The following is a 14,175-nucleotide window of genomic DNA, read 5'->3' as shown; positions in this document are numbered from 1 at the left end:
GGAAAGAAGTACTCCAAGTCATGGAATGCAAGGACCTACACCCAAGATTGCTCTATCCAGCAAAGCTTTCATTTAGAATGGAAGGACAGATAAAGTGCTTCTCAGATAAGATCAAATTCAAGGAGTTCATCATCACCAAGCCCTTATTATATGAAATATTAAAGGGACTTATCTAAGAAAAAGAAGATAAAAAAGATGAACAGTGAAAGGACAGCAAACTCACAGTTATTAAGAACCACACCTAAAACAAAAGCAATCTAAGAGGACAGCTAGATCAGGAGCAGAACCATAGAAATGGAGATCACATGGAGGGTTAGCAACAGGGGAGTGGGAGGAGGAGAAGGGGAAAAAGGCACAAAGAATAAGTAGCATAGACCGTAGGTAGAAAATAGACAGGGGGAGGGCAAGAATAGTGTGGGAAATATAGAATCTAAAGAACTTGAGACACTTGGTCATAAACTAAAGGGGGGGAATGGTGGGGGAGGGGGTATGCAGGGGGGAGGGGAATGAAGGGGGGAATAGAACAACTATAATGGCATAATCAATAAAATATATTAAATTAAAAAAGAAGCATAAATGATAGGTACAAAATAGACAGGGGGAGGTTAAGAATAATATAGGAAATGGAGAAGCCAAAGAACTTATATGTATGACCCATGGACATGAACTAAGGTGGGGGAATGCTGGTGGGTGGAGGGGGAAAAGGGGAGGAAAAGTGTGGCAACTGTAACAGCATAATCAATAAAATATACTTTAAAATAAGTATTTATACAACTCAACACCAGGAAGACAAATTAAAATAATCCAATTAAAAAATGGGCAACGGATCTGATTAGACACTTCTCCATAGATGGCCAATAGACATAAAAAGATACTTAACATTAGTAGTCATATCACTTCTTGCCTACCAGAATAGCTATCATCAGTAAATCAACAAATAAGCGCTGGTGAGGATGTAGAGAAAAGGGAATCCTCGTGCACTGTTGGTGAGAATGCACACTGGTACAGACATTGTGGAAAGCAGTATGGAGTAATTCCCCCCAAAACTAAAAATAGAATTACCTTTTGACCCAGTGATCCCACTTCCAAGAATATATCCTAATAATCCCAAAACACCAATTCAAAAAATATATGCACCTCTATGCTCATTGCAGTGCTATTCACAATAGCCAAGATCTGGAAACAGCCCAAGTGCCCATCAGTAGATGAGTGGATAAAAAAGCTCTGGTACATTTATACAATCACTACTCCACAAAAAAAAAGGGGGGTGGAATCTTCTGCAACAGCATAGATGGGCCTGGAGATTATCATGCTAAATGAAATAAGCCAGTCAGAGAAAGACAAACACCATGTGATCTCACTTACATCTGGAATCTAATGAACAAAAAACAGGCATGGGTACATAGAACAGATTGACAGCCTCAGAGGGGAAGGGCAGTGGGGGACCGGACAAAAGAAGGAGAAGGTTTTAAGCAGATATGTATATATACATACATATATATGTATAAAACACATAGACACAGACAACAGCGTGGTGAAAGCCAGAGGGGAAGGTGGTGGGGTAAGAAAGATGGTTTGGGTCGATGGGCTTACAATGATGCAGTGTGCAGATGATGTTTTATTGAGTTGTACACTTGAAACCTGTACTGAAATAAATTCAGTAAAAAAATAATAATAAAGTGGGCTAGCTACACTTCAAAATAGCCCATCTCGAAAGGCGATCTGCGTGTGCTTCAGCATAACCTGAGAATGCGTAAACGCATCTCAGGCCCCATCTCAGGCCTACTGCACGGGACCCAGTGTCTGTGTGTTGCGGGGTGGGCCGGGCCAAATCGGTGCTGGAATAAGCCTCCGGTAGATACGCGTTACTGTGAGAGAACCATTGCACTAATGTTGAGTATTTGGGAGATAAAAGAAAGGCGAGCAGTGGGAAGACGTGTAGTCGACCTCAGGCAGAAGACCCAGATTTTTGAGAGACGGAGGGGGAGAAAACAACGGGTGACCAGGCTGCAACAGAGGGGGAATTCTACATTTGGCGGCGGGCACCTGAGAGCATGGCCCATCCAAGGCAGGAGCAGTGGGAACGCGCGGAACCGGTAGGTGGCGCTGCACCGGCGGTTGACACGGGGGCGGGGTCTGCGGCGGGAAAGCGCCTGAGCCGTGTTGGGCTTCTGCGCCGCGTGGGGCTGGTGCCTCCAGACAGTCGCTGAGGCCGCTCTACCGTCGGGTCACGTCGAGAAGCGGGTGAGTCCCTTGAATCATACTGGATCGCCGCCGCCGGCCTCCCGTCTGCGTGTGCCCCTGCGAGGCCACGCCGGCTCCCGGGTTCCCGCGGGCCGCAGCGGGCAGCAAGCCGCGGCTGGACCCTGGCTGCGGCGCCCGGGGCGAGCGCAGCTCCGTCCGCCGCTTCGGCGTCAGCCCGCCGCGCGCCGCCTCCGAGCCCCGCGCTCCGCGGAGCACACCGCTCCGGGGTGGCCGGTCCAGGGGCTGGGAGCCAGGGACTCACAAGGAAGCCTTTTCGCCGGGGTTTCAGGGGCTGTGACGGGCTATTAAGTTTGTCCTTAGGCAGGGTTCTGCTGCCACTTTGCCAACTTGGCCGGAACGCCACGGCTTTGCATCGCATTAGTACGCAGTGCTTAGAATCGCGCGACTCGTCTTCAGGTTTCCTAGTGACGAGAAGTTTTCATTTTAAGTCCTTGGAGAATTAGTCCTACTCTTTTAGGATCTGGATGGCGGTTCAAACGGTGTCATGGGTCAGTTTCACTGGAGGGGATTCGTAGAGGTGAAATTTATGAACACTTCCAAATTTCTTACTCTGTTCTTTTTGTATATGTACATATCAACATCCTAACATTTAATATGACATCATTTCACTTAGCAAAGAATGTTAAGTATGGGGAAGATACAGTGCTTTAAAACAGCTCAGTGAAGAAAAACTTCTCTCCTTCGCATAGTTAAATGTGGTCATGAAAGTGTATATTTGAAAGTATACGTTTGCCAATGCAGTGCAACCTCAGTGTATTCCAGTCATTGAGTTTCTTCATATTCTGTACTCTTCGACGTAAACATGAGTCAGTCGGGCTGTGTCAATATTTATCAGGAACATGAAGTTAGCGGTCCTTTTACAGCTAAATGGAACACTCTCATCAAAATATTATTTGCTGTTTAACAGGGATGAAAGTTAGAGAACTTTGGGTCAAACTCTGCAGTTCCTAATATGTGAACAGTGTGCTATTTCCTGTGTGTTTTTTTTCGTGAGAAGATTTAAATGTAGAGTTTAAATTATATATTTGGTTAATGTCTGATGGAAACCAACATATTTATTTGACTGACATTTTTATTTTCTTGGCTTCTGGGCACCAAGTTGACTGTGGGCCACACAGTCAAAAAGCTCCCTGGCTGCCCTGGGCTTCTCCTTGGCTTTGCTGATTGACAGTCAGCAAAACTGCCAACTTGCTAGATACCCCAAGACCAGATCTAGAAGAGAGCCCTCACCCTTCCCATGCCACCACCACTCAAAAACTTCCTCTTCCTTGAGGATTCGTTATACAACCACACGTTAGTTGTTGAAATGTCTGCCTTCCCTCCCAGATTTTGACGTTTTTGAGAACTGAGGCTTCATATCACTTAACTTTGTATTCCCACTGCCTGATGTTATTTACACTACGGTTAATGAATTAATATTGAATAAGTGTAGATTTGTATGTTAACATCTTTGCCGTCCTGCAATTCACAGAGTTAAAAATATCTAAATAGTGTGAATTATTTGTTTGATTACAGTAGATAACAAATCGGTTCCTAGACATATATGCACACCCCAGATTATTCTATTTATAATGTTGGCTAAATCACCAAATGATCCGGAAAATACTTCTTAGGGAAAAATACCGTAAACTCCCCTAGAGCAGGCATGAAATCCCACTTATCTTTTCCTCTTCAGTGTCTATCATAGAGTTGAGTTCATAATACTTGATAACTGGCATATACTTAATTTTTTGTCGTATTCTTCTATTACCATTTAGCCCCCTTATGCCCCCCTCCCGCCACAATCATCCCATTGTTGTACGTGTCCATGAGTCCTTTTTCCTTTTTGCTCAATCCCTCCACCCCTTCACCTCCCCCCTCCACTAGCTGTCATGTGTTCTCCATCTGTGAGTCTGTTGCTATTTTGCTTGTTAATTCAATTTGTTCATTCGATTCCACATATGAGTGAAATCATATGGTATTTGTCTTTCTCTGGCTGGCTTATTTCACTCAGTATAATGTTCTCCAGGTCCAATCATGCTGTTGCAGAGGGTAAAATTTTCTTCTTTTTGGCAACAAGGGACAAATACCGTATGATCTCACCTTTAACTGGAACATAATTAACAAAAGAAAAAAGCAAACAAAATATAACCAGAGTCATTAAAATCAAGAACAATCTAACAATAGCGGGGGGGGGGGGACAGTTGGGGGAAGGGTTCTTGGGAACTGCTATAAAGGACACATGGACAGAACCAAGGGGGAGGGTAGAAGCAAGGGAGGAGGTAGGTTTGTCTGGGTCAGGGGGAGTGGTGGTGGGGAAATGCAGACAACTATAACTGAACACCAGTAAAATAATTTTAAACCTACAACCAAGATTGCTCTATCCAGCAAAACTTTCATTTAAAATGGAAGGACAGATAAGGTGCTTCTCAGATAAGATCAAATTCAAGGAGTTCATCATCACCAAGCCCTTATTATATGAAATGTTAAAGGGACTTATCGAAGAAAAAGAAGTTAAAGAAACATGAACAGTGAAAGGACAACAAACTCACAGTTATTAACAACCACACCTAAAACAAAAGCAAACTAAGAGGACAGCTAGATCAGGAGTGGAAACATAGAAATGAAGATCTCAAGGAGGGTTAGCAACAGGGGAGTGGGAGGAGGAGAAGGGGGGAGAAGGTACAGAAAATAAGTAGCATAGACAGTAGATAGAAAATAGATGGGGGGGGGGCAAGAATAGCATGGGAAATATAGAATCTAAAGGACTTGGGACACATGGACATAAACAAAGGGGGGTGATGGTGGGGATGGGGGGTAGGGTGGAGGGGATAAAGGGGGAATGCAGAACAACTGTAACAGCATAATCAGTAAAATAATTTTAAATAAACATTTAAAAAGACAAAAAAATGTTCTTTTCTACAGCTGAGTAGAATTCTATTGTGTAAATGTCCCATATTGTTGTATCTACTCATCTATTGATGGGCATTTGGGCGGCTTCCACATCTTGGCGACTATACGTAATGCTTCAGTGAACATAGGGGTGCTTATGTTCTTTTGAATTAGTGTTTTGGGTTTCTTCAGACATATTCCCAGAAGTGAGACTGCTGGGTCAAAAGGAAGATCCATTTTTAATTTTTTGAAGTATCTCCGTACTCCTTTTTCCACAGTGGCTGCACCAGTCTGCGTTCCCACCAACGGGGAAAAAGGGTTCCCCTTTCACATCCTTGCCAACACTTGTTTTTTATTGATTTATTTGATGGCCATCCTGATAGGTGTGAGGTGACATCTCATTGTGGTTTTAATTTGCATCTCTCTGCTGATTAGAGATGTTGAGCATCTTTTCATATGTCTATTAGACATGCGTATGCCTTCTTTGGAGAAATGTCTGTTCAAGTCCTTTGCCCATTTTTTAATTGGATTGTTTGGTTTTTTGGTGTTGTGTTTTGTAAATGCTTTATGAATTTTGGATATTAACCCCTCATCAGGTATATCGGCAAATGTGTTCTCCCAGTCCATGGGTTGTCTTTTTATTTTGCTGATGTTTTCCTTTGCTGTGCAAAAACTTCCTAGTTTGATGCAATCTTCTTTGTGTATTTTGATTGGCATATACCTTACACAGAACTTTTTCAAATGCCAATGTTATAAACCTAACTGAAACTAACTTAAGGAAAAAAGAGAACATATCAGTTTGTGCAACTGAAATATTCAGAATTTAGTCTCTGGGGCTCTAAATACTTAAAACATACCACCGGGACTCTACTGTGTCCCTGTTTCTTGCTTGTGCTTCTGTATCGGGTTTTCTTCTGTTCCGTTAAAGACATCTTTCTCCTTACAGCATGCAGGAGGAAGCGTGGTAGGTTTCTGTCACGCCAGCTGAAAATGCTAGGCACATCCTCTTCATCTTCACTTCCATATATATCTCGAAGAAGGACTCTTCCTGGCTGAACAAGGGTTGGGAGCCATCTCTAAACCCGTCTATGTGATCAAAGGAATAGAGAACTGTGATGAGCACATGCCCGCGGCTGTGGCCAAGGTGGAGGCATTTCTCCAAATGGAAGAAATGTTTTATATAATTTTTTATGGGAAAAGAAGGTGGGCAGACCAAAACAACATGTATCTTCAGCATGAATGTCGTGAAATTTCAAAATATCTAATATAAGGAAAATGTTCTCAGAGCATTTCAACAAAGGCAAATGTTGGCATTCTGTAAATACGGCTCTTCTGTATTCTTTGTGAAGCTTAAACCTGTAACAGTTTGGAGAATGTTTTTAAGTACTTTAAAATATTACTGAAAACAACTTCCCACTTAATGAAGTATTAGTACAGGTGATCTAAAACACAGAAACACTTGGAATGTTTTCTCTCAATTAAGTTGTTGTATTTCTAATCTGCTTTTTTTCATTGAATTGCATTAAGTATTTACAAATTGGCAATGTATTCCTCTGGAAATAAATTTAGACAAATAAAAACAATGAATAATCTTATGGCATTATATGTTTCTCTTTCCTAAAAATATTACTCAAGCCTGAAAGAGGATCTGTGATGGGTATTAAGGAAAAGATTCCTTTATAAGGTAAGAGTTTGACAAAATGAATTTCCACACGGCTGTCCAGGATAGGGTTCATGTCAGTGACGGAACACAACTCAACAACCCCAGTGGAAATACAGCAGCAACTCATGTTTCACCTACAAAAACTAGCCTGTTGCTACAATGGGAAAATGACTCTGGAAGTGCCGCCTTTCTTTCAGTCCTTTATGCCACTGTCAGCGTTCACCTTACCAAGAGTGTTCATTTTGTTAATCGTCTGAAACTCAGAATACATTTACCCTTAAAATCATTTAATTATTATTTCAGATTCTAGTGTCAACCCAAAAGCCTATTAAATGCAACTTCCAGAAGTATGATGGTGTATCAGCTAATTTCAGTCTCTATTTGATAACATTCTTACTCTCAGAAAAATGAATTCCACCCTGGGTGGTGTGGCTCAGTGGGTTGAGTGCTGGCCTGGGAACCAAAGGGTCATGGGTTTGATTCCCAGTCAGGGCACATGTCTGGGTTGCAGGCCAGGTCCCCAGTAAGGATGCTCAAGAGGTAACCACACCTTAATGTTTCTCTCCCTCTCTGTCTCCATCCCTTCCCCTCTCTAAATATAAATCAATAAAATATTTTTTAAAAAGAAAGAAAAATGAATTTATAATTCTATTGACCTATGAGGAGGGTTGGCTTTCCTCTAAATGAGCACCTGGAATTAATTTCCCTAAAATAAAAGGCAATATCCAACCCTTTGAATTCCCTACAGAAACCTAGGTCAGACACTGTACCGCTCCTTGGACAAACTAAAGCAGTTGATATGAACATAGGGGCCCTGGTTTGAGATTCTTACAGATTGTAATGTGAAGTTAAATGTGTAAGTCAGTCACCAACTGTATTGTAATTGCACTTTATCTGCCCCTCTAGACCTTATATGAGTGAATTGTTCATATTGCCCTATCAAATAATATCATAAAGAGCATAGACTTGAGTAAGATAATTATTTTTATTTTCATAGGTGTCTGAAGCCATACTTTATAGAATTCATTGAAATTCAACAAAACATCACAAACCAAGAACTTTGGAAAATGAAACCTAGGAGAAATCTAGAAGAAGATGATTATTTGGTAAAAATAATAATAATCGATTAAAACCTATAAGCATAACTCGAATGCTGTTCTATAGCTCATAGGGCTGTTAAAGTGATTTTTCACCTCAGTCTGATGAAATCTTCACTCTGATTCATGCCCCTGATATTGTGGTGAGTGAAGGGCAGTGTCGTAAGGAGAGAAGTTACACCTTGACTGACTACCATGGACTTAGCTGAATAACCTTGAATGAGTCACTGAAAATCCTGGGTCTCAGTCTATATGTAAAGTGAGAGAGCTGGACCGTAAATTCTCCACAACCCTTCCAGTTTTTTCTAACATTCTATGAGTGTTTCAGAAGAATCACCAATGCCCATATATCAGCAGTTTTGCAAGCCTGCATTTTTTAAATAGGTACTGTGGCAGCTTGCCAAGAGATTATAAAGTTCATTAATGATTCGCTGTTTAACCAAATAAATGAAATTTAAAATAAGAATCAGTGGTCCTACTTTTCCTCTACTCAAGATGAAATGTTTCTGACTGCATTATTAACTGAAAAAGTGTTGGAAATTTTTGGTTTCAAACTCTTTTTACTTTTCTAAATGATCTCAACTTTAGTTTTAACAAATTATTTATTTTACCTTAACTATTTTAATAGGCAAAATAATTAAGATATCATAAACACATATTCTATAAAAATATGTGCATAAAATAAAACCATTTTGGTGGCCCAGAGAAATCCCCCAGTTTCTTGGGGTTTGCACACCTCCTGAGACACCCAGGAGCTGCCTCTGCCTGGGCCAAAGCTATTCCTTTAAAACTTTACCTGTGCCCGAAAAAATAAAATAAAGTCATTTTTACTTTTCAAGTTAACTGTGCTGCTTGCTGTTCTAAAGATCAAGTTAGATCATAACTCTCTACCTTTAACCCGGAAATTGGCCTCAGTTGATAGTTCCCAGATTGTTTTGACGTGAAGAGGTGACAGGTGCTATGTCATGCTGGACTCCCATCTAAACGGAGTGATTGGAAAAAGCGTTGGATGAAGCAGTGATTTATTACTGAAAGTAAAATGTAAATGGTGAGAGGTCATTTTTAAATACCAAGAATTATAGAGAACTATGTGAAGTAAAGTTACCATGCATAAAATGAGGAAATGAGCAAGATAATCACTAATGTTTTGAGCATTAAAATGGTATGGTTCTATAAACAGAGCTATAAAAATGAGGAATAACATATTGGGTGAGAAAGTGAATTTGTTCATCAAGTAACACAATATGAAACACTCTGATGTACTTTCTCATTTTGAGGATTTTTTTTTTTTACAATTTACTGGTATATTAGTCAATTGAGGAAATGACAAAATATTCAGTGTAACCTTTTGTTCCTAACTAGAAATACAACTGGGTAAAGAATTGTAACTTTCTCAGGAAATAGATTATTCCTGTGGGATTTAACTATTTACATAGCTTTTGTGCTTCTAATAGACTATTTGTCTGTCAGCATTTACACAAATGAGGTATTGCAGGAATATAAAATCAAAGTATAAGGCCACATGACAGAAATTACAGATTTTTTCCTTCAGTAATGGCTATTATTCCTCATCTTCTGTACTAGAATTAATGAAGAATTAGTTCTTTATTCTTTGCCAAGAGTTACCCAGGAAGCAATAAAAATATTTCAAAACGCAGCTGTTAAAATTTAAGTTTCATTATTTTTACCCAAGATTACTAGATTTTTTGTTTGTTTTTCAATTTTAGTTTCCTGGTTGCATTATTCTGAATCCTTTTATGCCTTTAGGATAGAAGCACAGTGGCCTGTGCTTTAGGGGAGCGTGTATTTATCTGAAGCATGTATTTATTTTGAAAAATGAGTAACAAATAAACAGAGAACCCCAGTGTGGCTACGTGAACCTGGGATCAGTGCTACGTAACTGTGCCGTCTCTTCAGTTAACCAGTATCCGAAAGCCAGGCTCCGAATGTCCTTTTTTACTGATGAGCACAATGAGCAATAAGTAATTAGTTTAAGGAAATTCCATTGTTTTAATTTTAAGATGCCTGTTTTCTTTCCTTTGTAGAATAAGAACTCGGGAGAGACCAGCATGTTGAGAGGGCCTGTGCTTTTGCAGAAGCTTCAGCAAAAACAAGAACTCTTCCCAGAGTGGCGCTTGCCAATGAAAATTGCTGCTATTGTATCATCTCTGACTTTTCTTTACACTCTTCTGAGGGAAGTAATTCACCCCTTCGTAACTTCCCGTCAGCAGTATCTTTATAAAATTCCAATCCTGGTCATCAACAAAGTCTTGCCGATGGTCTCCATCACCCTCTTGGCACTGGTTTATTTGCCAGGTGTGATAGCAGCAGTTGTACAGCTTCGTAACGGAACCAAGTATAAGAAATTTCCTCATTGGCTGGACAGGTGGATGTTAACAAGAAAGCAGTTTGGGCTTCTCAGTTTCTTTTTTGCCGTACTGCATGCACTTTACAGTCTATCCTATCCCATGAGGCGATCCTACAGATACAGGTTGCTAAACTGGGCATATCAACAGGTAGGATAACGAGATTGACAATCTCACTAAACCAACAAGTCTAAGTCACCTAACAGATTAACTGTTTGCCATGTTAATATCAATACCTCAAATTCCTGTTGAAACCCCATGATGAGCAAGTAATCTGCATATTTAAAAATGTTTTATTATTACATTGGAGCTTACTCGTATAGTTTTACATTGAGCAATTTATTTTAAGCTGAAAATAGTAAACTGTAACTTTAACAATATAAACAAATATTTTATTCATGGACAGGACAACATTTCCATTTTCTACCAGTCTCACAAGACTACTTTTTAGTGCTAATTTTTCTTCTTTTCAGCTTCCTTATCACATGTGCATAAGGAATTCCTTTTACAGGAATGCAAAAACGAGTTATAATTTTGTGCAGGCCCCTGGTTATCAGGCTCTCCAGAGCGGCTGGAGGGAACCTAGAAGGAGGTTCAATGCAGGAACTAAGTGTTCTTTACATTCTTTCCTCTTTTCACCCTCCGGTAGGTGCAACAAAATAAAGCAGATGCCTGGATTGAGCATGACGTTTGGAGAATGGAAATTTATGTGTCTCTGGGAATCGTGGCACTTGCAATCCTGGCTCTGTTGGCTGTGACATCGATTCCATCTGTGAGTGACTCTTTGACATGGAGAGAATTTCACTATATTCAGGTAAGTAATATATAAATGATTCTATTCCCTCGGATAGGTAAATCTTCTTGTTATGCTTATAATACCATCAAGTATATTGACTTTACCCCATAAAAATATAACAAATGGCCCTGGCCAGTGTGGCTCAGCTGGTTGGAACGTCGTTCTATAATTGAAAGGTTGTGGGTTTGATTCCTGCTCCAGGCACAGGTGCTTGTGACCCCTGGTCTGAACACATAGCATCCCGGGTTTCTGCGCTGATCCCCAGTCCCAACGCACGCTGGAGGCAACCAAACGATGCTTCTCTCTCACCTGAATGCTTCTCTCTCTCCCTTCCTTTCTCTAAAACAGCAATGAAAAAAATGTCCTCAAGTGAGGATAAAAAATAATAATAACAGAGGGTTTCCCAATAGCAAAGATCCTACACCTGTTTCAATGAATAATGTGCTCATCTATCATTTTCCTTATTGCTGCTACAGAGAAGTGTTTCCTACATCGATAAAGGACCTTACTCCAAAGAAAATACTTCTAACATCTGTAATGTGTTAAACAATTTGCTATCCATCTAATAACTATAAATGTGATATTTTAGAAATTTAATATTTGATTTTTTTAGTTCCTCCAAAATAAAACATTCTTTTGCCTATTGCCTAATGTTAGTCATGCCTTTTAAGTTACACAGCTCTGTACTATCCATAAAAAGTCATCTCTCCTTGAAATATGGAGTTTTCTCTACCAAAGGTATTCTGATACATAATTTTAAATGCTTCTTCAAACTTACATTTTATGTGGCTTACTTACGTGAAGCTTCTCAATATTCTTGGCATTCAAACTATTTCAGATTTGCTGAGGTTAATCTCCTAGTAGTAAATTATACCCTAAAAACTTTTATGTGCCAGAATTCACAAGAGGATCTATGTTGAACAAGAATCAAAGGACTAAATTTAATTAAATCATAAGCACTACCAAGATTTCTTAAATTACATAGCTTTAGCTCATGTGAGTGGACATCTTTGCAAATTCCCACAAAATCAGACATTCCCCACTATCCTTTCTGCTGCATATTCATACATTTACTCCTATAAGCACTTTATCTGGACAACTGATGAGGCTGAAAAGTATGTCTTCATCTGAACTATTCCAACATGGGTTAGAGATGGCACCCTATTTTCCAAGTGCAGTATTTGCTGATTTTTCAGGTTCAGCCTGATAGCCAATGGAGTTCTCTGTTCCCGAGTACTGTCGGTTGTACACGTGCTGAACACCACCTTTCAAATTTAATCAGGATTTCAAGCACTGCATCCGGACGACTGAGCCCATTGCACTGTGTGCGCAACACCTAGCTCATAATAAGTTTACAATACACATTTGGTAAATTGAACCTTCAGCCAGTCACATATACTTTTTAATAACCTAAACACTTTTCATTTACAATCCAAAAACTGATTACTCTCCGATTTATGTTGGAGATTTATATCTGAAAATAGAAACTTAACTATTTGATTATATTCATTGCAGCTTAAGAGTACTTACTGCTGAATAATTGTGAGTTGGATTTGTTCTGGCAGGTTAATGACCATTTCCAGTAAGTTAACAGAAGTCAGAGTTTTTTGGAAGAGCTATTGTCAGGATGCCATAAAATTATTTAGGTGAACAGCTATTTTTAAGCAACTTTATCTGGATGGTACCAGTATCCCAGTACAAGCTGAAATTTTTCTTTACATCTTTATGTCTCTTGTGTTCAAACATTGAAATAACTGTTGGTATTTTTCCACTTCAGCAGAATGTTTGGTTTTTGGTTTAACATCTGCCAAGCTCATTCAGTTCAGTATTCACATACCAAAATCAGAATCAATCACTTTAGTCACCTTCACAATGAAGAAAGACCACTGAAGTCTAATTGAGTTTTGCACTGCAGTCTACCCGGCACTATTTATTGAACACCTGAAGTGCATGAATCATTGTGTTGATTCCGTAGGGATCCTGTGTAAGACAGAATCCCCGATTTTAGATGTCTCTTGATAGGTAGAATTAAGGCAAGTACACAAGAGACAAATTGTCACAAAGTAAATGTCATAAAAGAGATGAACGAAGTGTGGAGAATGGGAAGACAGTGTTGTTGATTAGCTGAGTCTGAAAGGAGTAAGGTTGTGAATTTTCTTTATTCAAATAGCCTGGAGACGAAGGCATTACCCAAAAGTAGGGGTAAGTTGGGGACATGTAAAAAAGAATGGAAAGATGTGAGTAGACGTTGTTGAGAAACATCCTAGGAAAACAATCACAGATGAATGGAAGAATTTCCAAGCAACAGAACAGATCCAGATGAAGTCAGATGGGATAAACTCTTACTGAACCAGTCTTTACCTAGAGAATTTTTTTTCTTTTGCAGAGCAAGCTGGGAATTGTTTGCCTTCTACTGGGCACAATACATGCATTGATTTTTGCCTGGAATAAATGGGTGGATATAAAACAGTTTGTATGGTATACACCTCCAACTTTTATGATCGCTGTTTTCCTTCCGATTGTTGTCCTGATGTGTAAAGCCATACTGTTCCTGCCGTGCTTGAGAAAGAAGATACTGAAGATTAGACATGGTTGGGAAGATGTCACCAAAGTTAATAAAATTGAGATGTCTTCCCAGTTGTAGAATGACTGTTAACAACATTTTTGTTCAAATTTTATATATTTGATCATAAACATTCCAAATTTGTATTTGTTTAATAAAATGACCACCGAGGGTCTTAGTGTATGTCTTACTTTCTGAGTGATGAGTTTAAAATATGTGTATTTCCTTTCGGAGTTGATTCAAAGCAAGAAATAAAATAATCTTCAGCACATTCTCTGTGTTCAGTAAAGCTAACTAATCACATCTGAGTTTTCAAACTGCATAATATTAATAAGAAAAGAGCTTGAAATACCAGTACTTGCTACTTATTAAAAGGTATCATGAGCCATGAAAAAATGTATTATCTGAATCTACCATACAAGTATCTACAGTGTTTATGATCGTTGTTAAAGAACTTTTGTTTTCCTGTAATGGGGTGTGAACATCTCACTCAAAATCACACAGAGTATGTCTAGCACACGTAAAGCAACAGAATGTTTGCAGATACACAGGCA

The 14,175-nt window shown here is 39.4% G+C and overlaps 1 protein-coding gene across 1 annotated transcript; it reads left to right on the top strand.

Annotated features, from left to right (window-relative positions):
• Positions 1 to 2,163: 2,163 nt before the first annotated feature.
• On the top strand, positions 2,164 to 13,811 carry STEAP1 (STEAP family member 1). The gene is made up of 5 exons (XM_037152390.2): positions 2,164 to 2,244; positions 7,797 to 7,905; positions 9,942 to 10,412; positions 10,912 to 11,076; positions 13,445 to 13,811. The coding sequence occupies exons 2-5, from the start codon at positions 7,867 to 7,869 to the stop codon at positions 13,700 to 13,702; spliced, it is 933 nt and encodes a 310-aa protein (XP_037008285.1). The 5' UTR covers positions 2,164 to 2,244; positions 7,797 to 7,866; the 3' UTR covers positions 13,703 to 13,811.
• The last annotated feature ends 364 nt before the right edge of the window (positions 13,812 to 14,175 follow it).

This window comes from Artibeus jamaicensis, unplaced genomic scaffold (assembly GCF_021234435.1).
Source record: "Artibeus jamaicensis isolate MK-2021 breed Jamaican fruit bat unplaced genomic scaffold, CSHL_Jam_final contig_3173, whole genome shotgun sequence".
In the NCBI taxonomy this organism is placed as follows: Eukaryota; Metazoa; Chordata; class Mammalia; order Chiroptera; family Phyllostomidae; genus Artibeus; species Artibeus jamaicensis.
The sequence above is the reverse complement of the archived record's forward strand: the minus strand, read 5'-3'. Positions and strand labels throughout refer to the sequence as shown.